Genomic DNA, 25,128 nt, shown 5'->3' with positions numbered 1-25,128 from the left:
ACGTAAAGTAAAATTTTGAATTAAAAATGTTGAACATGTAAGTTGATCTATTTAAAAAAATAACCGAAACTAGTGACCGCAGAGTTGCCACTCAATTCACAAAGATCGTCAGGTAAATAGATACGCGTGCTTTCACAGCCCTGATTCTATATTAAACATTTTAACATACCGATTTTTCTCCGACTTGGAAAAGGTCTTCTGTCAATCTTACCTTTGTGAACTAAGCGAGTCCATATAAAAACAGTATTCAGGTCTTCCTAAAAAGAAACAAAGACAAGAAAAGGGAAATGTTTTTTACAGCCCTCTGGCCGTCTGGGGTAAAATAAACCTTGATGATTTTCCAGGTAAGTTTTCCGTTGATGAATGTAATTATAATTTTGCTTTATAGATTTGTATGCTCTTATGGATTAAATCATACGCATAGAAACATGCATGTATATATTAAATATATATGCACTTACAAATTTCTGAAACTTTTAATTAATATATATGTACGTATGTACCTACATACATATGTATATACATTCAGCGCCTGCCCCGACTAAAGATATGTTTGTCCTATTATGTTTTGATTAATCAAGATGAAGATGTAGTTAAGGGTAAGCTTTCATTAACATGGTCATATACATATACAAATTTTCAATAAAGAAATAGCTTATTTGCATGATTATAATTTTTGGCAAGCCTCTGATAAGCATCACCGAGCTTGTATACGCTAAAAAAAAACCGTCCAATGCCTTTGAATTTTGATTTAATTTCATGCAAACATCCAAGGGCAGGAAATGTAGTTAATATAAACATCAGTTGAAATCATTGGTCAAACCCCATTAACAAAATAAATATAAGAAAACCTAAAAATGGTATCAATACCAACCCTGCCAACTGGCTTAAAAATTTTAGCCTGGCCAGCGGGCGCGTAAAACCATAATAGAATGCAATGCATTTATAATGCCATATACTATTACTGGCATTATTTTAACTTCTTAATAAATTACTCATATTGTGTGTAATATATGTATTTGTAATATTTTCAGCGCAAACTATTTCGTAACAGAAAAATATTTAAATACTTGCGGGAAAAAAGTGAAGAGCTGGCGTTGCCATTTGCTATTAAATCAACCCCATTGAAAAAAAAATATATTTATGTGGATTGAAAAACGCGCAACAAATTAGCGTTAAAAATGATTATGAAATTAGCAATTTAAATCAAAACATTTTAAAAAATTAAAGTTCAAAGTTTCTGAAGATGAAAAAAAACGACGGCGAACAGAAACAAGATATTGTTACTATCGCCAACAAAGTTCGATACTACTAATACCGAATACTATTCCATGCGAAACTGTATGGTAGTGTACAAAACGCGGCGCAACGTATGAATTAATGAATTGAGCAGTTGAAAAGTGTGAGACGCGTCGCGACGAGTAAACTTTGAAAACGAAAGTGCAAAAACAATTTAAATTTTTAGCCCAATATTAACTCTATTGTGTGAAAATAAATATGCTGCCCGCCAACATTGGCGCAGCGGAACATAATCATACAAAAATGGAAATACAGATGTCACCATCAGTGAGTGTGAAACCGTCTCCGTCTCCTGTTGGTAGCGTGACTAGTGTAAAAACATCAAAACCCATGCCTGTGCGTTATTTACCAATTGCTGCAATGCCCACCAAGCCATGCCATCTTACAGTAAATAATAACAATATTAATAACAACAACAGCCACACTATGGCCCCCAAAGGCAATTTGCAGCCAATTAATGTTGTACAAACCAATCACCATATCAGCCAAACGGCATCCTCAGCTGCAGCGTCCAGTCCCTTCATTCAATTGACCCCCAACCCCAATGGTTCAACCACGTTAGCTATATTGCCAGTGCCAGTCAATGCCAAAGCTGGCAATCCGCAGCCAGCCGTGATGATACTGCCTGCTCATGCACAGAATGGCGTCTCTGTCTCCAGCAATACACCTATCAACAGCACCAAGATGGCGAGCCCAGTAGGAATCACTGGAACGACACCGCAACCACAGACGGCGGTGTCGTCGACGACGACAACGACGACGACGTCAACGATCCCGAAGGTATTGCCCAACATCACTGCACTGGTCTCCATTGCTGGCAAATCGGGTAAGTACCCACTCACTATCGCTATCTTTATATATCTATCTGATGTTATATAATGTGCCTTTGAGTGTGGACGAGTTTGTGGCCCGTTAAAGTTTGATCTCGGATCGATATGTAATTTTTTTTTTAGCTACAAATTTTGCTGCTTAGCCCTCTCCTCCACCACCAATGCCACCGCCACCTCTTCCTCTTCCTTTCTTCAATCAGTTTTAGTCGACTATACAAAATGTTGCTCTGCATGCTGTTTTCTGTTATATGTGTGGGCTCGCTCGCTTCGCTTTCAATTCAGAGTGTGCCTGCCGCCAGTCTCATTCAGTTTTGTGGTGGTCGCGGACGTGGTGGCGTGAGTGCGTAGATTATTGTGTTTTATAGCAGCGTGTGTACCTTACGTACATAATACATGCCGTTTTATTTTTTCTACGTTCATTACAAGTATATCGTCTTTATTTTATTTATTTTTAAATTTCATTTTTGTTTTTTCCTGTTCTTGTTCAATCAGCAGAGGCGGTTGCATTAAGAAAGATATTCGTGAGTATCGAAGTCGGTTTTTGTTTTGAATTGGAATTAAATTACTTTCGGTAAAAAAAAGAAAAACGAACACATCACTGATGTTCAGAACTTGAAGAGAATATATTTTAACTTTTATAGTTTTGAGCTGATGTCACATGTGCAAGGTGTTCGTTTTGGGTTCGAAGCATGCTAAAGTTTATTGAGCTATAATGCACACATGCTTGCAAAGCAACAACAGCAATAACAACATTTATTAAGAGCGTTTTATCAACGTTTTATACAACTATGGCAGAAATTTTTTTTTTGTAAGGCGGGCGTGCCAACGAAGCGCAACGACTCTTTCAGGTTGCATCTGCATTAGAAATTGGGTGGGATTTTAGTTTCGTTTTGTTTTAATTGATCATCACAGAAGAAACTGAATGCATGATCAGCCTCCGAGAAACTTTACAGCTTTAAAGATCTATCTCGGAATCTTAGTGCTTTCAAACGTAAACAGATCGTGTACCAAAATAATGTGTGTTATCCTATATCGAAATAATTGCATTTTTCGCTAATCTATTGTTTGTCTTAGGAATCGGTATAACTGCTGAACAGTGACCACGAAATGACTCATACCATTTTATTATAAGAAAATATTGTGAATCACATTCTTAATTTTTATTTAATAAGTTTACTTTTGTTTAGTTTCAGTGCCACTGAAACCCTCGGTAACACTAAGCAAATCGGCTGTCGAGCAAATACGGTTTCGTCTTGGCCACATGAATGCTACCAAATGTGGACAGGTCCAGAATTCCGCTGGGGGTTCCGTCATTTTGGCCAAGGCACTCAATGGCAATAAGAAGAACCTATGCAATGGCAATAAACCTGTATCGAGGCCAGGCACACCCACTGAGAATAGTGAAAAATCAAAGCCAAAAGCACAGGATCAGTGTCAGTCGAAGCATCAACAGCACGTAATGACCAAAGTGCAAAAACCCTTTGTTGCCGTCACCCCAAAACCCCCTCCAAGCATTGCCACAGCCAGCAAATTGAGTCCTGCACCAACCAAAACAACAACTGGCATCAAACAAGTGAAAACTCAAGTATCTGACACAATAACAGCGGCATCAACGTCAGTTCCGGCTCCAGCCCCAGTTTTACAAGCAGCACAACAGGATGATTTGATGGCGACTGTTCAAAATGTGGCAATTCCGAGCGCCGTCATTACACGGCCAGTTCCAAGTCCGCCAACTCCTATTCAAATTGTATCAGAAGCAGCCGGAGGCAATCGCACACAGCGTTCTAAATCCTTGGCAGGTAACCGAACAAATGTATTGGAGCAGGGTACACCAGGACGTAGACATTCGGTGAATGTAATGGCCAAAATTGTAGCAGGACGCTCAGAACAGCAAAAAACAATTGAAACCATTACTATAGAAGACGACACCGATGAAGAGGACGTATCACCTGAGCCACAACCAGTGGAAGCTGCTCAACCCATAACAACAACAACAGCAACATCACAAAATGAAGACGTATTAAATGCATTAAAAAGCAGTCCAGCTGCGAGCGAAAAGGATGTGGATAGCGATGCAGATAGCAGCGATGTGGAGGAAGTTTTTGTGCCATCTCCAAAGCCCGTAGAGTCTGCTGATGTCAACAGACCTACTGGCCAACAGCAGCAGCAATCACAGCAGAATGTTCCAACAATGCCAGCCATTAACATTGTTAAGGCCGAAACGCTGCCTGTGTCTACGGAGGACTTTGAAAAGTCGCTGAAATGTGACGAGCAGGTGATCATCTCTTCACCCTCATCGGCTTCTACCTCGTCGAGCTCAATCAGTGGTAACACCTCCAAGACATCTGCTCCAACTATACAGCTGGCTCCATTTGCACGGCTTGCTCAGCAACCGAATGAAAACATGCTATTGTCAAAAGCGGAAGCACCCACGAACGAAAAGCGCATCCCGCCCAGTAAAAGGTTTCACAGCTTGAAGCGCAGTATGCAGATGTATTTCAACATGGTTCAGTGGTGTAATAATGAACCCGCCAGCATGCAGAACTCTAAGCTGCGCTTTGATCTCAATCACTTCAATTTGCTGCAGTTAAGCGAGCGGTGTGAGCCGCGCCAGGGACCGGCCAGTTACTTCGAGATGGCACTTTTTGATCGTCCCGTCCGTAGACCGAAGAAAAACACGCACCCTTTGCTCGATCTCTGTATACGATGCAATGGTCATGGCCCAGCTACCGATTTCCTGGCACCACGTAAGTCCCTCACTTTACTAACCATAACTATATTCATACTGCTAGATAGCAAAAATAAAAAATAGTTTCAGCAGTGCAGCAACAAAATAACTCTTCCCAACCCCAAAATCTATTTGAAGAAAACCCATGGAGCAGAAATGTAAATTAAAAAGAACAAAAAAAATGTTATATACTTTTCATTATATTATATAATTTGTCAGAAGGTATTTTTGATTAATAAGGATTTTTATTGGTTTGTGTTACTAGGTTTCTGTTCCATCAACTGCGTCAAACGAGCTCAAAAACGTCGAGCATTTAAACGCCGCAATCCTGTCGTTTCACAGGAGTCTGCACCTGGCAAAATGCCCCGCCAGTCTATCGATGCACGAAGCACAAGCACCGGCACTAAGAAACCTTTTCGTTGGAGCGACTATTTGATGATGAAGGGCAATAGCAATGCCGCCCCAATACACCTATTTCTAAATCCGTTCCCTATCAGTCCGAATTGCTTTGAAATTGGCATGAAACTGGAAGCTATTGATCCGGAGAATTGTTCGCTCTTTTGCGTCTGCACCATTGTCGAAGTGCGTGGCTATCGTTTGAAATTGAACTTCGATGGTTATTCCGCCATGTACGATTTCTGGGTGAACGCAGATTCCATGGACATTTTCCCCCCTGGTTGGTGTGAGCGCACAAATCGCGTACTGCAGCCTCCCAAGGGCTATAACGCGGGCCGCTTCAATTGGTATCGGTACCTGGTGAAGACGAACAAAAAGGCGGCACCACGTTCGCTCTTTACGCACCTGAATGCATCGTCACCACCCTGCATTAATGGCTTCGAGGTAGGTGTATCTGCTGTCATTAAATTTCTGCCCCTTTTAACAATTGCCTCTCTTCTCTAACAGGTGGGCATGCATATTGAGGCCGAGGATCTCAATGATACGGGTAAAATTTGTGTGGCCACGGTGGCTGACATCATTGGAGAACGCATACGCGTACATTTTGATGGCTGGGATGATTGTTATGACTTTTGGGCACATGTAAGCTCGCCGTACATACATCCCTGCGATTGGCATCAGGGTCGGCAGCAACTAATAGTGCCTCCAGATTTCCATAAGTCAGTCTTCAATTGGGTCGATTATATACGGGATATGGGAGGCGTTGCTGCACCCTCAGAGCTCTTTACTCCCCGCGAGCCAATGGAATTTCATTCGCAGATGAAGCTTGAGGTCGTTGATCAGCGCAATCCATGCCTCATTCGCCCAGCGACAGTCGTCACGCGCAAAGGCTATCGTGTGCAGCTACATTTGGACTGCTGGCCAGCGGAGTACTATTTTTGGCTAGAGGATGATAGTCCTGATTTGCACCCGGTTGGCTGGTGTGAGGCTACTTCGCATGAATTGGAACCACCGCCTGGTTATTTGCAGCGCCCGCCCCAAATGCCCTGTGATGTTGAAGGTTGTCGAGGCTTTGGAAATGCCAAACGTTTCAATCTAAATGTACACGCTCTACGTGATTGTTGTCCCTATGCCCCGGAGAATTGGCGCCAATGGCGCTCTAAAACAGTGAAACCGCCGCGCGTATCTAGTTTCCAGATAATCCGTGAGTTGCCACCTTCCGAAAGCGAACACCCAACACCATTGTCAATGACAATGTCAAATACTTTGAAGGTGGAGAGCTCGAAAAGGAAACTATCATCTGGTTCGAAAAAATCCTCAGAATATACAGCACCGAAATCTGTAAGACTTTCGCCCATGCGAATAATGGAAGAGTCGCCAATAAAATTTGAAAGGGAAACAAAGCATGCTGCGAAAATAGAAAAGCCATCAGTAAACGAAAACCATGAAGCGCCAGCTGAAGTGGTCACCAGTGGTATCAAACTGGAACCAAATGTTGAGCAGCAAACTTCTGTAGATACGGACCCAGCTAAAAATGTTGACCTTGTTAGTCTGGACATTGCCAAAACTATTGTGGAAGACTATGGACCACAATATATAAGAAACTATCGTTTGTGGCAAACGAACGGAGATTTTAAAATCGATGAGATCAAAACTAACCCATTACACTGGACAAATTGGGATGTGTACGAATATATCGAACGGTCGCTGCACTCTGAAGACATCGCCAAAGTACTTCTCGATGAGGATGTCGATGGAAGAGCTCTTCTTTTGTTGCGCCGCGATGATCTCTCCAGATACTTAAAATTGAAAGTGGGCCCGGCTGTTAAACTATTCTCGACAATTGTCAATTTGCGTATTGCGGCCGTGTGCAAATTTGAAACAAGCAAAACCGGTCTAGACATTAGTCTTGTCCGTCTGGAAGATTACAGGAATCAACAAAACAGCCCATTCGAGCATGAGAGAATTAAAACCGAAATTGGTCATATGGATGAAGAAAATGCAAATAATATTGTAGAAGATAGAGAAGAGGATGTTGTCTTGGACAACGACGATTTCTTAAGTGTAAAGCCATCTACTAGCATTGCCAATCATAAAAAGAATTTCACTGACGGTCTAGATAATGAGGAAGCCGAAACAAGAGCATCCTAGGAATTCTGATGTATAAAACTCTTGCGATTTAGGTTTTTCTATATACATATATAAGAATATTATACATACACACTTACATTATTATTATCATGGATTTCTACTTTATTTACCTATTTTCTAAGCTTTGTTGCGCCCCTATGTTTCATTCTACCAATATTGGGTATTATTTTTATTTACATTTAAGCGAATTTATCTACTTATAGTGTGTATATGCGTTTTTGATTCCACCGTTTTCTGTACATATGTATGTAAATCTATGCGCATGTGTGCTAAATAAAGAATAATTATGTCCTGATCTTTGAAATTTTATGAACATTATATCATATTTGTCCCCCCAATATAAAGGTATGTCTTTATTTAAGATCTGTGTCCTATGTTGGACACTATTATTAAATCTTATGATAACTTTGATATTTGGAACGTGCTTCTGTCATGATGATTGGAGTCGTAATTCGAATATTCTGAAATTCATTTTTCTCACCAAAGAAGACAATTAAAACGTGCTAAGAATTCATCTTTACACTGGACCTTACAATTAAAAAACATTTCTCCATGGTCATCCGCGAAGTAGAGTCCTACTGTTCCCGTAGTATCTAATCTGCCAGTATTTTTACTTCCTTTATTTTGGTCACCTTCGCCGATTCACGAGGTTTGACGGGAAACTAACAGATTGACCGCGATTTAAATAGTCTCATTAGGAATGCATAAACAAATTAATATACCTTCACACTTTTCATTAAATAAATATATACTTTTTAGTGGAGGGTGTAAAGAATAGGGGGAAATATGTTTTGTGGGAAAACTTTTTCTTTGTGCCGATAGGTAGGTCTTTTGTAAGTTGTAAATTTTATATTTTGATACCCATAGAACTCTGCCGAAATTGTCACGTCGTTTAAATAAAAAGGGAAAAATGGCTGACCCTGAGGAGGAAAAAGGATTGGAGTCATCTACACCAAGCTGCGTAGGCACTGAATGTGCCCCAAAATCATCTGCCGTATCAGCGGTTAGTGTCAATGATCCACAATCGCTCAATGAATTAAAGTCGGAGCCGATAGAGGAACCGGAGCCGGACCCGATTCGTAAATCAAGCAAAGAACGCCGCCTTCAGTATCTTAGGAATGGAATCGATGCTGATTGCGAAGTGCATGTACAGAGCGCGGATCCGGACGCAGATGCTCAAGGTGGCAATGTGTGCTATAAGAAATTTCGTTGCCACCGCCTTCTACTAGCCACTGCTTCAGATAAACTGGAACAAGACGTCTACCAGAACAAGAAATGGAATGGAGTGCTACAAATAAATGGCGTTTCTCCCGAGGCTGTGGAAATCTTCCTCGAATTTATTTATACGTTTGAAGTATCGACGTCAAAAGTTGAACTGCAACTTATAGGCGATATATTTATACTATCATGCGCTTATAACATGCCGGAGATGCTTTGCAGCTTTGCTGACAAGGTAAAGGACAAGGACTGGCCCCTGGATTATATTTTTCCAGCTTACGATTTAGCATTTCGACATAACATTATCTCATTGGAACAAGTGTGCATGACTGTATGTATAGAAATCTTAAGATAATGCAAAATATTTTATTATTAATCTTAATATACATATTTATGTTATGTACAATGTATTTTCAGAAAATTTTAGAGCACGCCAGAGAACTGGCGATTGAGCCCACTCTCATGAATATTCAGATTTACGCCCTTAACTTCGTCATACAGCATTGGCTGGCAGCCAAGGCAATTCCCACAAATGAAATGGTTGAAATACTGCTTAAGTATCAACGAGAGAATGAAATTAATTTCAGCAACACCCAACAATTTCCGCATTTTACGAAAATAATTAATTACTTTCGCAACGTTCTTTTAGATGCGGATGGCATTATTTCTAAATATGAGGAACAATGAAAAATGCTAAATAAATGAAAATTGTGTTTATCATATTGTAACGATGTATAACGCCTTTCTTTTGAGTATCAGTTCTACGATACACATATGCATACATGCATATACAAAAACATGTACGTAAGTACTTTCTGTATTTAGGGTTACCCTATCACTTGCACCTTATTTAAACGTCACGGAGTGCTGCCAACACCTTCTTATGTGTGCAGCAGAGCTGCACGCGTTTGCCATTATTTAGGATATTTATCTGCCGCATGCAGCGCTGTCTGGCTACACAATTTGGGTACACTGGTGCGCCATTTTCGTTTAAAGCCGAGTTACAGTGGCCGAAAAATAGAAATTGCATATTGTGAAAAGTGTAGACGATAGTTAAAAACATAACGTATGCATTAGGAAACGGAAAAGTGTCGTGCGCGGCTTAATATAATAATGATAACTCCTGTGTTGTTACCTTTACGCGCTTAGATTTATTGTGCGGCTGACGACGGGTCTCTCTGGCCAGAGCGGCGAATCCCATACATTTAGAAAAGGCGAATTCGTCAAAACCAAAATACGCTACCCACTGTGCAACATACTAGACAAAAAGTAATTACATTTTGCTACTTTTTCATCCAATTGTGCTACTCTAGTGAATGCTTTTAGTTTTTATGGTCGCATGTTTTGTTTTTTTGTGCACTGTACACCACCGTGCTAGTGTTTGTACGTGTGTGTCGGTAACATTAGTACACATATATGGTGGTGCGAGTCCCTGGCAAGTGAATCGATACTATTGTTATCGATACACAGTGGGGGAGGAATAAATGCGCGCGAAAAGACGATGGGGTCTTATAAACATAATGGGGAATATGTGATCAATGCAAAAATTTTCCTTTATTTTAAATTCTCACTTCTCACTTTTACAGTTCATGTTTTATACCGTATAAGCATTCGAATAAGACTCATTGACCCCCAAAGAACAATATGGAAGAGATATCCAGCTTAGATTCCTTCGGTGGCGATTCCAACGCCCGACCAGACACGGAAACGCCAAAAATGGATGAGGAAAATTCAAAAGAGAAAGCATCTGCTAAGGAAGATGCTCAGCCTGCCACACCTTCCACCTCCGACAAGGTCGTTGAAGAGGGTGATGCTCCGGAGGAAGAGGAAGGCGAAAAAGCAGTTGAGGCTGATAAGGGCGGCGGTGGTGGCGATGAAGATTTTGAACAGATATCTGAGGGCTCCTTAGAAATGGATGAACAGTCACAGGACGCTAAGGCGGAAACTCAGGAAGAAGAAAAGTCAACAAGCAGAGAGGACGACCTTGAAAATGACAACAAAGAAACAGCTGGTAATGAGAGCGCGGAAAATATTCCAGAACCAGATGTACAGCCAGAAGGAAGGGATGCTGATGGAGATATCGACGAAGAAGAGGAAGTTGAGCATGCCATCGATGCAATGAACAACTCAAAGAACAGTAACTTGGACGAAGGCGCTGAAGTAGATGCTCTTGGACAATCAGATATTTTCGATAACGAAAATGGTGATGCGGTCGATGGCGCGCCGGCATCCAGTGAAGCGATGGATGTGGATGAAGCCGAAGGCTCAAAAGACCCAGTGGATGAAAGTGTTGATGACGCCGCCGACGTGGAGATGCGTTCGCTAGGTGGAGAGTCACCGCGCGCCGACGATGATAGTGGAAAAAAGGATGTGGTTGATAACGAAGCTCAGTCCGAAGGTCACGATGAAGTTGATGGAAGTGTCGGTGAGCCGGAAGACGAACCTGCTGACGATAATGAAAAGGATGCAGAAGATACAATACGTGGAGACGATGATGCGGAAGCAGAACCAGTAGAAGATGGGGAAACAGGAACAGTAGAAGATGCGGAAGCAGAACCAGTAGAAGATGCAGAAGCAGAACCAGTAGAAGATGTGGAAGCAGAACCAGTAGAAGATGCGGAAGCAGAACCAGTAGAAGATGCGACAGAGGGCGCAACAGAAGGTGTTCCAGACGATACGCCAGAAGATGCGGCAGAAGATGCGCCTGATGCAGAGCATGGTGATGGTAATAAAAACAAATATAAACCATACGCACAAATGTTAATTAATGTTGTTATATTTCAAAGATACTGTGGAGAACGTTCTCGAGCCAGAGGAATCGGATGTATGTCTCATACCTGATGACCCTGAAACTGAGGTAACCGAAGCCGAAAAGGAAATTGCACGTGAAAATGCCGAAAAAGCTGCTGAAGAAGAAGAGGCGGCAGAGCAGAGTCAGGCGGCTGCGAAATCGCCAGATAATGAACTAGGGGCTATTGCCCAAACGGAAACTAGTGCAGACAACGAGGACGCAAACGAATCGTCAACAGCAGAAGGTGCTGAAACAAATGGTATGTCCCTGGGTATGCATTTCTTTAAGCATTTATCATAGTTGTATTATCTTTTCGTCTTTCTGCTCATTTAATTGGGCCGGCCAGCAGATGCTCAAGCTATTAATGAAGCTGGAGCTGATGTGGCAGAATGTGCCGAAGGTGAGCGCACCACAAATAAATATGAGCCTTGTCCCACACCTTTCCCATAACATTTCTTTAATATTTCCAATAAACTATTATTTTTAATGAATTTCTTCTTACTATCTAGAAACTGAAACGCAAAACGATGTCGGTGGAGATATGCCTGAAAACGAAGAACCCACGGCAGAGGAAGCGGCTGGCACATCTGCAGGCGAGGTCGGCGTCACCACAAAGACGATCATTGGTTGGATTGTGCCCAGTCTACAAAAATGTCGTCAATGTGGTGAGGACAAAATCTGTGGTTTTCGGTACAAAAAATCTGACGCAGAAACGGCAGAAACAGCCGAAGATGCGGAAGATGAACCTCAACCAGCAACCACACAAGAATACCTTTGCGAACAGGCATGTTGCGATGCATTGCTCAGTGAGGTGCCGGGAAAATTTTTCGTGCGGCGCAAGAAATTTTTGGTCGAGGAGGTAAGCAATGAAGATGTGAGCAGCGAAACATCAGCACATACGCCTACCACAACGGAGGGCGAGGACACCGAGCAGGCAGCTGATAAGGAAGCTGACACAGAAAACGCACACAAGAAATCTTGCATACACTGCAAGGAACAGAAAAAGTGTAAATACTTCCTGAAGCAGGACCAGGAGACGTTTTACATATGCAATGACGACTGTTTCAACTTGCTGAGCGCAGAGGAGCCAGACAAGTACAAATTGAAGCGTCATTCCATAAGAGTACGGAACATTGGAGCTACTACGATACGATCGCCCACCAAGAAACCAGAGTCGGTCAGTGTCCTAGCGCGTACTAATGCCGAAGCGGACGCAGCGCGTCTGGATCGCATGGAGAGTTTTCGACGACGCTGTGCCGACTGCTTGACAGACATTATTGTGGGTGAAAAGCTGTTGGTTTGGGAGACTATGGATTTTTGCAATGAGATTTGCTTAGGCAGCTATCAGCGAAGAATTGGTTCCAAATGTGAAACATGTAAGCAGGAAGTTAGCTCTACAGCTCTGGGAAAGTACTGTGTACGCTTTGGATTTGATGTGAGGCAATTCTGTTGCGCCGGATGTTTGAACACCTACAAGAAGGGTCTGAAGACGTGCTCCTGCTGCCAGAAGGATATCAGCAGCGGGCAGGAGGGTTTTCTGGCACCTGTTGGCGACAAAGATCAGTTCAAGGACTTCTGTTCACAAGTTTGTCTTCGTCGCTACGACAACATGTGCAATCCCAAAAAGAAATTACGCACAGACATTTGCGGCGTGTGCAACCATGAGAAGCCCGTGCGCGTCGAAATGCTGCTTGACGACAAGGAGCATTACTTCTGTTCGAATCCCTGTTTCTCAGCCTTCAAGTTTGTAAGCAACGTCAATGCAGATCCCTGCTCCATGTGCTGCAAATACTTTGAGCGCAAGAGCTTAGATGCCCACACCATATACGCGGATCAGCAATCGCCTAAAATGTTTTGTTCTCGCATTTGTATAAATGTGTACATCATTAACAATCGCCACATTGTCTCCTGCCAATGGTGCAAGGTCAAGAAGTACAATTTCGATATGATCAGCAAGGTGCAGGGAGAGCAAGAGACGCTCACATGTTCTATCAATTGTCTGACCATGCATGGTGTTTCCTGCAATATTTCGGCACGTGCTGTCACCAAATGCGACAACTGCAGCAACACCGGCACCCCACAATATCATCTTACCATGTCGGATGCGTCCATACGAAACTTCTGCACATATCAGTGTGTGATGCAGTTCCAAAATCAATTTGCCCGTGCGCCACTCACACTCGAAAGCGACTTACCGTCCACCAGCAGCAAGACACAGCAATCGGCGTCTCCGTCGTCATCAGTTTCCGCAGGCAGTAAGAATGCAGCGCCATTTCCCACAGGTCTGCCCAAGCGCGTCAAGTTGAAACTTTCCCAACAGACGGTGAGTTTTTCCCAATTGCACTACAAATACACAATCTTAGAAACACTAATGGAAGGAATAAACTCACGCACGCATCCCCTATTCAATTTTTTCCAAGAAACAAAAAAGCACGTTTGTAGATAACGGAAGCAAAAACAGCACGCGCAAAGTATTCTGAGAGCACTTATGTATGCATACATACATATGTATGTACATATGTTTGCACAGCACATTCTAATTAATTTTATAACTAAAATGGCATTGCCATTTTTGTCGCAAATACAAACCAAATACAAACTCTATGGCTCAATGCACTTGTTCTGGTAGAAAAGCGGTCCCAACGTCTTGAAAACTGATTGCGCATTGCAATTTCACATCAATTGCAATGCAGGATACCAAAATGCGCAATCGCGCATTCCTTTTCAGCTTCAAAGCATTGCCATTCACGGCGATCACATATTCCGTGTAACAACACTATGTGTCTACAAAACCAGTGCTCTGTACTGTTAAAAAGAAGGGGAACTATTTCTTCGACGTTAGGCTTTGGAGATTAAATACGAAACTTAATAGAACGTATATAATTCCCAGACTGTCTTCAATCACTTATTTATGTATGCATATCACTTGGATTTTCATTTCTTTAATAGAGTGTCGCGAAAAACAACGTCATGAATAAGAATAAGTCAAGTAGTGGCACAGTGGTACCCGTTATTTCGACTGTAACATCGCTGGCCAGCGGCGAGACTCAGGCTCGTATTGGCAATGTTACCGTATCACGTCGAGGTCGAGGTCGTGGTCGACCAAGGTTAACATCGCCTCCGTCGTTGTTGGTGCCACGTAGCGTGCCCCCGCCACCAAGTACAGCGCCGGTGGGACGCGGGCGTCCCCGCAAGCATGTAGATTACAGCATGGGACGTTCACCCTCACCACCTTCCGTTGCACCGACGATGCCCTCGCGTCGCAACACAACAACCGGCAATGACTTTCATCAGTCAACTATGTCGGAAACAAAGATCATAACCGTGCCACCTTATCCAAAAGCTGTACGCAACGTAGTTGTCAGCTGTAAGCCCATGATGGTGTCGACTGGAGAGCAAATCACGCCTTCGGTACGGGACTGTGCCACTCAGACCGAGAAGGATTATTCGAACAAGGTGTTGATACCTGTGCCCGTTCCAATATATCTACCGCAACCTATGTATATGTACTCGGCACCATTTCCTGTGCCAGTGCCAATTCCGTTGCCCATTCCTGTCCCAATTTTCATACCAACAACACGCAATACTGCAGCAGGTATTCTGAAAGAAATCAAGAAGATACAGGACAAAATGCCCGAGGATCCGCTTGAGGCGGAGCTGCTCATGATGGCCGAAATGGTTGCCGAGGAGAAACACGAATCCGACTCTGATTCGGATAATGAAATAAAGCCGGATCCAAGCCTGGTCAACCTGCAGTATCAAAACAATTTGCAACCACAACACCAACAGCAGCAGCAAGTGGTGGATGTCAGTGGTGCTAGCCACAATCCCTATGGCGACGATATGCTGCAAATCGCTTTGAAAATGGCTACCGGCGACTATGAGCAGCATCATCAGACAACAACTGTCGACCTGGAGACAACAATGACGGCTAATACGATTTCCAATCAGTCACCCGGCATGGTGGGGCATGACTCTATGGGCCAAATGGGTGTACATCATCTAGATCAACAGCATCACATGCTAGATGCTTCACAGAGGTGAGTTAAAAATGTTAGGAAATGCAAAAATGTACCTTTACATTTGTTTTTAAATTTAATAATTAAGATCACCGCGAGGTCGCAAACGAGGTAATGCTGCCCTCATTGACACCACGGCCCGTAACAATCGATCGCCTGTGAAACGGCAACGGGGCAACGAGCTGGACCACTCAGCCCTGCAGCAACAGTCAGTGCAACAACAGCAACAGGAGAAGCCAGATGCGCAGATGTTCCTCAAATACACGTTCGGTGTGAATGCCTGGAAGCAATGGGTAATGACCAAGAATGCGGACATCGAGAAGAGTTCTGTACGCCGGCGTCCATTCAAAACGGAGCTGTTACAAATGACCGCCGACGAGTTGAACTATTCGCTCTGCCTATTCGTGAAGGAAGTGCGGAAACCGAATGGCACGGAATATGCACCAGATACTATATACTATTTGGTGTTGGGTGCGTGCATCACAAAACATCAAGAAATTGCTTTAGTCGGCTAGTTGTAAACGTGTGTCTTATCTCATCTGCTTGCAGGCATACAGCAATATCTCTATGTGAACGGAAGGATCGACAACATATTCTACGATCCCTACTATGAACGCTTCACGGAGTGCCTCGATGAAGTGGCACGTAAATTCTCAGTGCTCTACAACGATTCACGTAAGTTTCACATAAAATACACAGCAATGTTTATTTTCAAATTTATTGTTAAGATCAACGCTTGCAAAGTTCAGATATAACTAGGTTCGTCAGTCTGTCCGTCCATAGCATCATACTATATTTCTAAATGCTATGGACTATGTTTTTTTATACCCTGTACCCCCTGTACCCGTAGGGTAAAAGGGTATATTAGGCTTGTGCAAAGTATGTAACATGCAGAAGAAAGCATGTCCGACCCCATAAAGTATATACATATGTATGTATATTCTGAATCAGCATGACGAGAGAAATCGATCTAGACATGTCCACCCGTCTGGATGAACGCAAGGATCTCAGAAACTATAAAAGCTAGAATAACCAAGGATTCTCCTAGGTCCGATAAAGGACGAGTTTATTTTTTTTTAAATTTTCCTTCCCTTCCCCCGCTACAGAATTTCGTCAATAGCGTCCACATTTCCAATGCTACACATAATTGCACACAAAATTTATATATAATTATCTACTGTTGTTTAAAATTTTATTTAATTCGGTCGATTCTAAGAAAAGTTATTAGCAAAACAAATTCTCGCCAGTACAACCCCCACAAACTGCAGCAACAAGTTCGCTCTTCTTCTTCCTCTTTTTGCTGCTGCTTTGGGCGCATATAACTCAGTGACGGAAGTTTACCTGGGTACAGGGTATTACACTGTCGGGCTTGCTCGACTGTAGCGTTCTCTCTTGTTTTTATATGGCTTTGACAACTACGTATATCTTACAAGTGGACTTCAATTACCATAATTTTGAACGAATAAGCATGTTTTTATCCCAATTGATTGATCATTTAATGATCTATAGTTTTGGCATCTATAAAAGATTTGTCTTTGTCTGGAGAAGAGAAGAGGTCTATATTTTAAAGTATACAAGGTGCGTTCCAAAGTAAACAGGACTTTTTAAATCTAGCGCCCCCTGGTGGCGCTATCTATATGTCGACTGGTGCGTTAGAATCTGCTATCTTTATCAATTGTCCAGGGAGAATTTCATGACATTTCATTGATTGGAAGTGACGTTATTGCGTTTTAAGTGTCAGTACGTTTGTGTTATCGGTGCGAAAATGAGCTTCGAACAAAGAGCCAACATTAAATTTTGTTTTAAAATTGGTAGAACTTTTACCTAAACGTTTCAATTGATGGAACAAGTTTATGGCGATGATTGCCTATCCGTAGCAGAGTGCACGAGTGGTTTCAATGTTTTCAAAGTGGTCGTGGGGACATAAATGTTGATCAACATGTGGTCCAATCAAAGTTCGTGATTACCGAAAATTTCATCGAAACTGTGCGTGAATTCATCAATAATCAGCCGAAATCATCATTGAAATTGATGGAAATGGAATTGAACATCTCCAAAACATGGATTTATCGCATTTTGACTGAACATTTGGGCTTACGAAAGGTGTGTGCACGGTTTGTTCCGCACAAATTGACTGACGACCAAAAATTGCTCAGAATCGATCGCTTGTGACCGATTATTTGACCAAAAATCACATTTTAACCATTAACCACTCACCGTATTCACCTGATATGGCACCGCGACTTCTACCTTTTCGGAAAAATGCATTTGCCCATGAAAGGAAAGCGTTATGCAGACGTAGAGGCCATTCAAAAGGCTGGCACCGGCATACTGGCGGCCATACCGGCCAACGAGTTAAAACACTCGTTCGACATGCTTTTGGATCGTTCAAAAAGCTGTATTAAAGCAGAGGGAGACTATTTTGAATAAAATAAATTGATTTTGCCGAAAAAACCATTTGTTGTGTTTTTTTTTAAAGTCCTGTTTACTTTGGAACACACCTTGTAATAGTACAAAATTTTTTGGTAAATTAGCAATATGATTAAAATCTGCAATTAGTAATCAAAGTGGCTCCTTCAGTTTACTACTTAGTGTAAAAAGGGCTGTTTTAAAATTTAAAAAAAATGCTCTCGATAATTTAGATAGTTAAAGTGTCTACATTGTATATTTGTGCTAAAAGTGGCTGCAGTAGGTTTCTTCGTATAAGACGCGTGGAGAAGGGCAGTATATTTAATTTAATCGCTCAAACTTTGATCTCCTTTTGCAGAGTACATAGTCACACGTGTCGAGGAGGAGCATCTGTGGGAATGCAAGCAACTGGGCGCCCATTCGCCGCATGTTTTGCTCAGTACGCTGATGTTCTTCAACACAAAGCATTTCAATTTGACTGTGAGTATTTTGCTGTGATAATCAGTCATTATTAGTTTGTAATTATTTCGTTGGCTATAGACTGTGGAAGAGCACATGCAATTATCCTTTTCGCACATTATGAAGCATTGGAAGCGTTCATCACAAAACTCGAAGGTTCCAGGCACACGAAATGTGCTCTTACGTTTCTATCCACCTCAAGCGGGCCTTGGTAAGTGCATATGAATAGATAAGTTGATAGTTTATATTGTTAATTTGTGAATTATTATTGACAGATGCGAATCCACGCAAGAAGAAGGTCTATGAGCAGCAAGAGAATGAGGAGAATCCGTTGCGCTGTCCTGTGCGTCTATATGAATTTTATCTCTCAAAATGGTCAGTATAATGTGTTATGAAAATGAAATAATACTAATGCAATGCGATGTATTTGTTGTTCAGTCCGGAGAGCGTAAAGACCCGCAATGATGTCTTCTACCTTCAACCGGAGCGCTCCTGTGTGCCCGATTCACCCGTTTGGTACTCAACGCAAGCGCTCAGTCAAGATGCTCTGCAACGAATGTTGCATCGAGTTAAGATGGTTAAGGAAATCAACATAGCGCTATTAACGACTTAATGTTTTATGTTCGCAAGATATATTATATATGTATGTGCAACACTCTAATTTTTAACATTCATCGTGTACACACTAATCTGGAATTCGGTGCTTAGCACAAATGGCTTTCGCGCAAATCATCCTCTGATCGATCGATCGATCACCCAATCAAGACCCTGTACCCTTTTGCGCACAGACAATTGTAAAATTATACATACACATTGTTTTTCTGTATCGTATCCATCTTTGATAGAATTTTTTGTAAACTTTTGCATTGGAGGGATTGGAAGACAAAAACCGATTTCTAAAATAGCAAATCTATGCCAATTTATTTGAAACGTTTTCGTTTTTAATATTTGGGGTGCAGGGTATATGAAAGCCGTTCTTTTTCCACCAGCAATTAAATCATTTTTAAAAATAGTCGGCACATTTTAGACCTGTTCATACTATGCCACACATCATCTAGTTTCTTAAGGATCATAAGCTGAACAGCCTACTGGCGGCGACACACACACATCGATCAGCATATACATACATTTTAGTCATTAACACACTTAGGATGTTAAGAGAGAATGAAAACAAACATTTAACAACGTTCGTGGCGGCGTATTCAGTCCCTTTCAATTGCATATATGCGTATGTGTACATACCATTATATACTACTATACTACCGATGTACATAGAAGCATGCAATTGGCTACGCTGTTGTATTAATTGTAAAATGTTGTAATCCTTAAAATTACAAAATAAATTTACTTTATAGCAACTTCTCCAACGTCAAAATGAATACAATTATTTCAATTAACAAATTGCAAAAATGTGTTGTTTAATATTTTATTTAAGTGAACTAGCAATGTATATTACTTTATACACACACACACACACATAAGCAACTTGCACATTCATTACATTTTTTAACAAACAAATGTACAATTGAGAACAAAAACAAAAAAACAATGAAGCAAAAAATCAAGTAATCGGACACACAATATAAATAAATAATATAAAAACAAATTTGAATTGACGTCTCAGCTTGATATATAATAAATATAATACATGGGGGCATTTTTTCTGTACAAAATCGATAGCGACTTATTAAAATTGTATGTATGCACAAATATTTATTTATTGGCAAAAATATGCAACTGCATTGTTAGACATACATAAACAATGGTCAATTAGAAAGTATAAACAAAACTTAAAATGTAAATATATATATGTATGTATATTCAGCGATTTGTCGCATGTGTAATTGTGGTTGATTTTGTGTTTGTTGTTGGGGCTGCAGCCAAATGGCCATTCTATTGAGGACATCGTGTAGGTGTGCGTGTGTGTGTGAGTGTTTGTTTTTGTGTGTTGTAGACTAACCAACATTAAACTGAGGTTGCTTCTTTTTGTCTTTTATGTGGCTTGCTGCAGTCGCTGAAGCTATCACCATTCGGCATCGCCATTCGATTTCTGAAATACATAATCCTTGCCACGCATATTCATAATGCCATCCTTTAAGTAGAATTTCCATTTGTTTCGTGAGCGGGTAATCTGTAAATTATATTCGTACATTATCATTTCCCCCTTGTACAATGGTTAACCATATTATGGCTTACCTTATCATATTGACAAACGATGACATTATCTGTTTCAAACATTTCGCCTGCCTCTTCATCGGTAACATCGTCTTCGCTGTTTAGAGGTTCCTCTTCGGCGGCATCTTCATGCTCGGCATCCTCATCATCATCTTTATCTAAATCCTCATCATCATCGTTATCCATGTCGTCATTACTCTCCTCGCTCTCGTCCTCATCGGATGAGTCAAGAGCGCCATCCAATTGTTTAGCAATAGTCAGGTTTCCTAATTAAAGATTCATCAATTCATGCATTTAGCTTTGATTCTATTCACATATTGTGAGCTTGTTAATTTTTTTTATAATTCCGGTGTTAGGGTAGTTTGTTAATATTTAAGTGACATATAAAGAGTTCGTGCAGAACAATTAGCATGTGTTGTATAAAAACCTAAGCTTTCAGGAGCATACCTGTTTCAAAAATACAGCCTTTCGCCGCATCACTCTCCCTATCTCTTTAAATAAAAACTTGTATATACATGTAAATAGATTTGTTTTAAACTATCACATATATAATTAAATGGGCAAATCTTATTTGCGCAGTTGCAACCTAAATTTTTGAAAAATCAAGTCCTATACTGGAAATAATTTTCCAAACTGGCGTCGTGAATTTTAAAGATTCTTAAATATGGAATATTAAGACTAAATTAGGGCTGAATAATTTTCCACTAATTTTAGTTGACATAATACAACTTTAGCTCCCAAATGTGTGAATCTAAAACCTAATGTTCTATACGTACTCTGATGATTGGCATTGCTAAGGGCTGCATTCACATGCTGTTGCAATACGGATGAGGCCAGTGTGGTGGGCAATGTCATGATCGACGATATCAAATGAGCCGTCAGTATTTGGGTGAGCTGATTCTCCTGTAAAGCGGACGCTGGCACTTGTATGGTTAGCACGCGAGATTCTGCGCTCGCCGAGCCAGGTGGCGATGGTAGTGTAATCTGAAATGTTGATTATTAGATTGGCCATGTATGCGGCATTTGCCGAAGTCAGGTAGTTTAAGTACATTTACAGGCATGATGCGATTGGGATCGAGAGCTGCAACAATTGGAATGGGCGTTTGACCGCCAGGGGCGGCACCGACCGGCTGTTGCTTCTGCAGCATTGTGGCTCCCGATGTGGGCTGCAATGGCGGTGGATTTTGTGAAGTGACTTCCTGTTTAATAGCAACTACGCCATTCTTAATGCCACCCCCGCCACCACCAACAGCTCCAGTAGGCGGTGACTTAACGACGGGCGATGCAGTCGCAGTTTTTCCATCCGCTGTGTTCCCATTGTTGTTATTGTTGCCGTTGGCAGCTGATCCTGGTGAGCTCTGTGAGGCTGCAGCAGCAGCTGCCTTTTTGGCTTTTGCATTAGCAGCCTATAAAGAAAGTAAGGAAGTGATTAGTATGGCTGTTAATCAATATTGTGTAAGCATTACCTTTGAAGGCTACATTTGATGAACGGATATTGTGTGTATGTGTGTGCGTATAATGAGCGGCATTTATCAATGTTCCGATGCGCGATCATTGCAGTCATTGTAGATGAAGTGGTAAGGCATAATACGCGCATTGGAAAAAGAGGAACAAAACAAGCATAGGAATGTAGCAAAAGGACGTTCACACACAGGCACACACATACATACATACAGAAGAAGTGTAAGTTGTAGGACGCATCTGGAGCCGATAACATACCTTGCTTACCTTTGGATTGTTGGCCACTATGGGAGGTGGTTGATTATCGCCTTGCTCTGGATTCAATTCGACGGCTTTACTTGCCATTAGCTTGTTCCGCCATATCTGTTTCATCTCCTGCAGCACTTGCTCATCGACGCCCTCGTCAAGGAAAGCGTCACGGACATTTGAAATCACATCCTCAATGACGGCGTGGTAGACTTTCAACTGGAAGGAAATTAAATGAAATCGATGTTACCAACAATTCCATTGCCCTTAATAACTTTAAAAGGTAAGGTCATAACAGCGATAAGGGAAAGATAAATATTTAAACAAGTGTTCCTTTGACTTTACAATTACTGGACTGTAAAAGTGCAGCAATGCGTTGAACATTGTGGTATGGTGACAAATAGAGTGCACCGACACGCGCAACTCATGCATGGACTTGAATAAATGTATGCACATACATACGTAAATACATATGTACATACATAAATATATACGGCGCGCCGACACAGGCGTTTCACGGAGAACTTTCACTTTTGGGGCGACAATTTCCTTGCAACAGCTTAGCCTTCCATATGGCACACATATTTAGTCACCTCCCATTTTGCCGCACATTCTTACTTTGCATCAAATGTAAGTACGCACTTTGTTGTTTTTTTTTAATACTTTTTGGGTCGGACATTGACGTTTATTTTTTTGTATAATTTTTGTCTTACCACCGATGTTTGGCATAATGCCATTTGAACTTTTTTCTCCGCCAGCTTGAGGCCTTTCTTTTGTTTATAATTTGTAAATCAAGAGGGCTGCGAAAGGTTTAATAAATAAATTATTAACGAATTAAAATTCAATTATTTTACAATTTTTTCCCATGCGTCGGGAACACGAACAATTCACACGAAGCACAAACAAGACTGAATTGATGCCCAACACTGTCGCGGCTGTTTGCTTTAATATAGTTTCCAGCACTAGAGTGCTGCCAGTTCATGTGGAGCGCCGATCCAAGAAAAAAAGACTGGCAGCCCCGAATTGCCATTTGTGTTCATATCTGGCTCTGGTTGGGATTTTTCCTATAGTGCAACAGGTTTTTGTACTCATTGCTCTATTTAATGTGCTGCAAGTAATATTTGGATGAATCAGCAATGAAAACTTGTATGATGAGCACTGGACCGATTGAGAATAGCAATGGTGCAAGCGGCACAAGGAGCAGATCGGGTCGCGAAAGGGATACCTCAATTCTAATTCGAAATTTGCCTGTGCCCGATCGACAGCGATTATGCCAACATTTGGATTCATTGGACGTTTGGCTGCAATTGGCACAGTTCGTAAAACTTCATCCGGAAGATGTGGAAAAGATACGGCATAAAATGCGACTTGGTTTCTCTCCATCTGACGAGTTTTTAACTGTATGGGGCGGGCAATACGATCATAGTGCCTATAATCTGTTTGCCCTTTTCCAAAAGTAAGTGTGTTCTCTACAAATCACAATAAAAATGCATTAAAACAATTTCCGCATAATAACAGAATGTCACTTCACCATGCCATGCGGCTGATCATGGATCACGTCGATGAAAAATATCACAAATACATTCCAAAAAGTATGCCTACAATAAGTGAGCTTCGGAGACCTGCGACCAACTCGAAAATTAATAACGGACCGCCCTTTGCCTCCTCATCCGGCGTCAGTAATTCCAACAACAATAGCATGACCTCAGTTAGCAACTCTAGCACTCAGCAAGGCCTGGAATCTAAACAGAGTGAGATCTTAGATTCGATGGCCGATATTGGAGCAAGTGCTGTGCAACATGTTGCCAAATCATCGCTCGAAATCGACTACCAAGAGCTCGTGTGCGCTACAAACAATTTTAGTCCCAGCAATAAATTAGGGCACGGGGGCTTTGGCGACGTTTACAAGGGCTACTGGAAACAGATCAATGTAGCCATAAAAGTAATGAATTATCGGCAAAAAAATAATCAAGTCAATGGGCAAATCGAACTGCGCCAAAGTTATACCGAACTGAAATACTTGAGCACCATTAGATACGATAACATTCTAGCACTTTATGGTTTCAGCATTAATGGCGACAAGCCATGTTTGGTTTATGAGCTTATGATTGGTGGTTCCCTGGAGAGCCGCTTGAAATGGTATAGAGCGAAACCGCAACCATTAATACCGTTGACCTGGGCAGAACGTTTCAGAATTAGTTTGGGCACAGCGAAGTACGTGAAAATTATTTGTATGTATATTAATTTCAAAATGTAAACTGTATTTCTTTTGTTTGTTTAAAGGGGAATTTATTTTCTACACACTGCACGAACTACGCCGCTCATACACGGTGATATTAAACCGGCAAATATTTTATTAGACAAATGCGGACTACCGAAAATCGGAGATTTTGGATTGGCACGTGAGGGGCCAAAGTCTTTAAACGCAACCATGAAGGTGAAGCATGTATTTGGAACGCGTTTCTATTTGCCACCAGAGTTTCTGGAGTCGAATAAACTCAGTACTGGCGTAGATATTTATAGTTTTGGGATAGTGCTGATGGAGGTTTTCACGGGCCGTTTTGTCATGGAACATGGTATAGAAAACTCTCAAAAGAATTCACTGATGTATGTCAATGAAATCAGATCGCAATTCCAAGGAAACCGATTACATCTGTTTGACAATCGTATTACGGCACCCGTAGGCGATGATCTCGAGAGGGCAACATGTGCCATAAATGTGGGCCTGCAATGTACGGCCACAAACCCGCAGGAGCGACCTTCCATGGACGAAGTTGTTAAACGGCTTAAAGTGTACTGCGATGATTTTTAAGCAGACATATACCAGAATAAATGTGCTGTATTGCAAAGCACTCCAAAACAGGTTTTTTATAAAATATATTTTTTATTGTTATTGATTTGTTAAGACCAAATAGATCGATTTTTTTACTCAAAAAACATTAGAAA

The 25,128-nt window shown here is 41.4% G+C and overlaps 5 protein-coding genes across 10 annotated transcripts; 4 read left to right on the top strand and 1 right to left on the bottom strand.

The window, feature by feature from the left end:
- Positions 1-1,320: 1,320 nt before the first annotated feature.
- Positions 1,321-7,626, top strand: LOC115621264. The gene is made up of 4 exons (XM_030514863.1): positions 1,321-2,125; positions 3,317-4,876; positions 5,123-5,697; positions 5,761-7,626. The coding sequence occupies exons 1-4, from the start codon at positions 1,498-1,500 to the stop codon at positions 7,402-7,404; spliced, it is 4,407 nt and encodes a 1,468-aa protein (XP_030370723.1). The 5' UTR covers positions 1,321-1,497; the 3' UTR covers positions 7,405-7,626.
- A 646-nt stretch (positions 7,627-8,272) lies between these two features.
- LOC115622028 lies at positions 8,273-9,309 on the top strand. The gene is made up of 2 exons (XM_030515886.1): positions 8,273-8,953; positions 9,040-9,309. The coding sequence occupies exons 1-2, from the start codon at positions 8,315-8,317 to the stop codon at positions 9,307-9,309; spliced, it is 909 nt and encodes a 302-aa protein (XP_030371746.1). The 5' UTR covers positions 8,273-8,314.
- A 302-nt stretch (positions 9,310-9,611) lies between these two features.
- LOC115620255 (zinc finger MYM-type protein 3) lies at positions 9,612-19,230 on the top strand. 2 transcript variants are annotated; one of them, XM_030513405.1, is made up of 12 exons: positions 9,612-9,891; positions 10,209-11,347; positions 11,409-11,672; positions 11,763-11,813; positions 11,923-13,736; positions 14,363-15,453; positions 15,521-15,903; positions 15,982-16,107; positions 18,200-18,321; positions 18,382-18,511; positions 18,576-18,675; positions 18,739-19,230. In XM_030513405.1, exons 2-12 carry the CDS (start codon positions 10,267-10,269, stop codon positions 18,911-18,913), a joined length of 5,337 nt encoding a protein of 1,778 aa, XP_030369265.1. In that variant the 5' UTR covers positions 9,612-9,891; positions 10,209-10,266; the 3' UTR covers positions 18,914-19,230. The 2 variants fall into 2 exon arrangements, with proteins under 2 accessions (XP_030369265.1, XP_030369266.1); XM_030513406.1 differs by lacking the exon at positions 11,763-11,813 and having other exon boundaries at positions 9,613-9,891; positions 18,739-18,913.
- A 763-nt stretch (positions 19,231-19,993) lies between these two features.
- LOC115620789 (transcription initiation factor IIA subunit 1) lies at positions 19,994-23,069 on the bottom strand. Of its 5 annotated transcripts, XM_030514204.1 has the most exons (8): positions 23,037-23,069; positions 22,896-22,982; positions 22,195-22,401; positions 21,942-21,950; positions 21,525-21,881; positions 21,252-21,459; positions 20,497-20,741; positions 19,994-20,431 (listed from the first exon to the last, which is right to left on the bottom strand). In XM_030514204.1, the coding sequence occupies exons 2-8, from the start codon at positions 22,917-22,919 to the stop codon at positions 20,324-20,326; spliced, it is 1,158 nt and encodes a 385-aa protein (XP_030370064.1). In that variant the 5' UTR covers positions 22,920-22,982; positions 23,037-23,069; the 3' UTR covers positions 19,994-20,323. The 5 variants fall into 5 exon arrangements, with proteins under 5 accessions (XP_030370064.1, XP_030370065.1, XP_030370068.1 ...); XM_030514205.1 differs by having other exon boundaries at positions 21,531-21,881; positions 22,896-23,048; XM_030514208.1 differs by having other exon boundaries at positions 22,204-22,401; positions 22,896-23,046.
- A 157-nt stretch (positions 23,070-23,226) lies between these two features.
- LOC115620835 (serine/threonine-protein kinase pelle) lies at positions 23,227-25,034 on the top strand. The gene is made up of 3 exons (XM_030514268.1): positions 23,227-23,638; positions 23,701-24,396; positions 24,466-25,034. The coding sequence occupies exons 1-3, from the start codon at positions 23,319-23,321 to the stop codon at positions 24,992-24,994; spliced, it is 1,545 nt and encodes a 514-aa protein (XP_030370128.1). The 5' UTR covers positions 23,227-23,318; the 3' UTR covers positions 24,995-25,034.
- Positions 25,035-25,128: the final 94 nt, after the last annotated feature.

This window comes from Scaptodrosophila lebanonensis, unplaced genomic scaffold (genome assembly GCF_003285725.1).
Source record: "Scaptodrosophila lebanonensis strain 11010-0011.00,11010-0021.00 unplaced genomic scaffold, SlebRS2 tig00000024-arrow-pilon, whole genome shotgun sequence".
NCBI lineage: Eukaryota > Metazoa > Arthropoda > Insecta > Diptera > Drosophilidae > Scaptodrosophila > Scaptodrosophila lebanonensis.
This window is presented reverse-complemented; position numbering and strand designations above follow the sequence as displayed.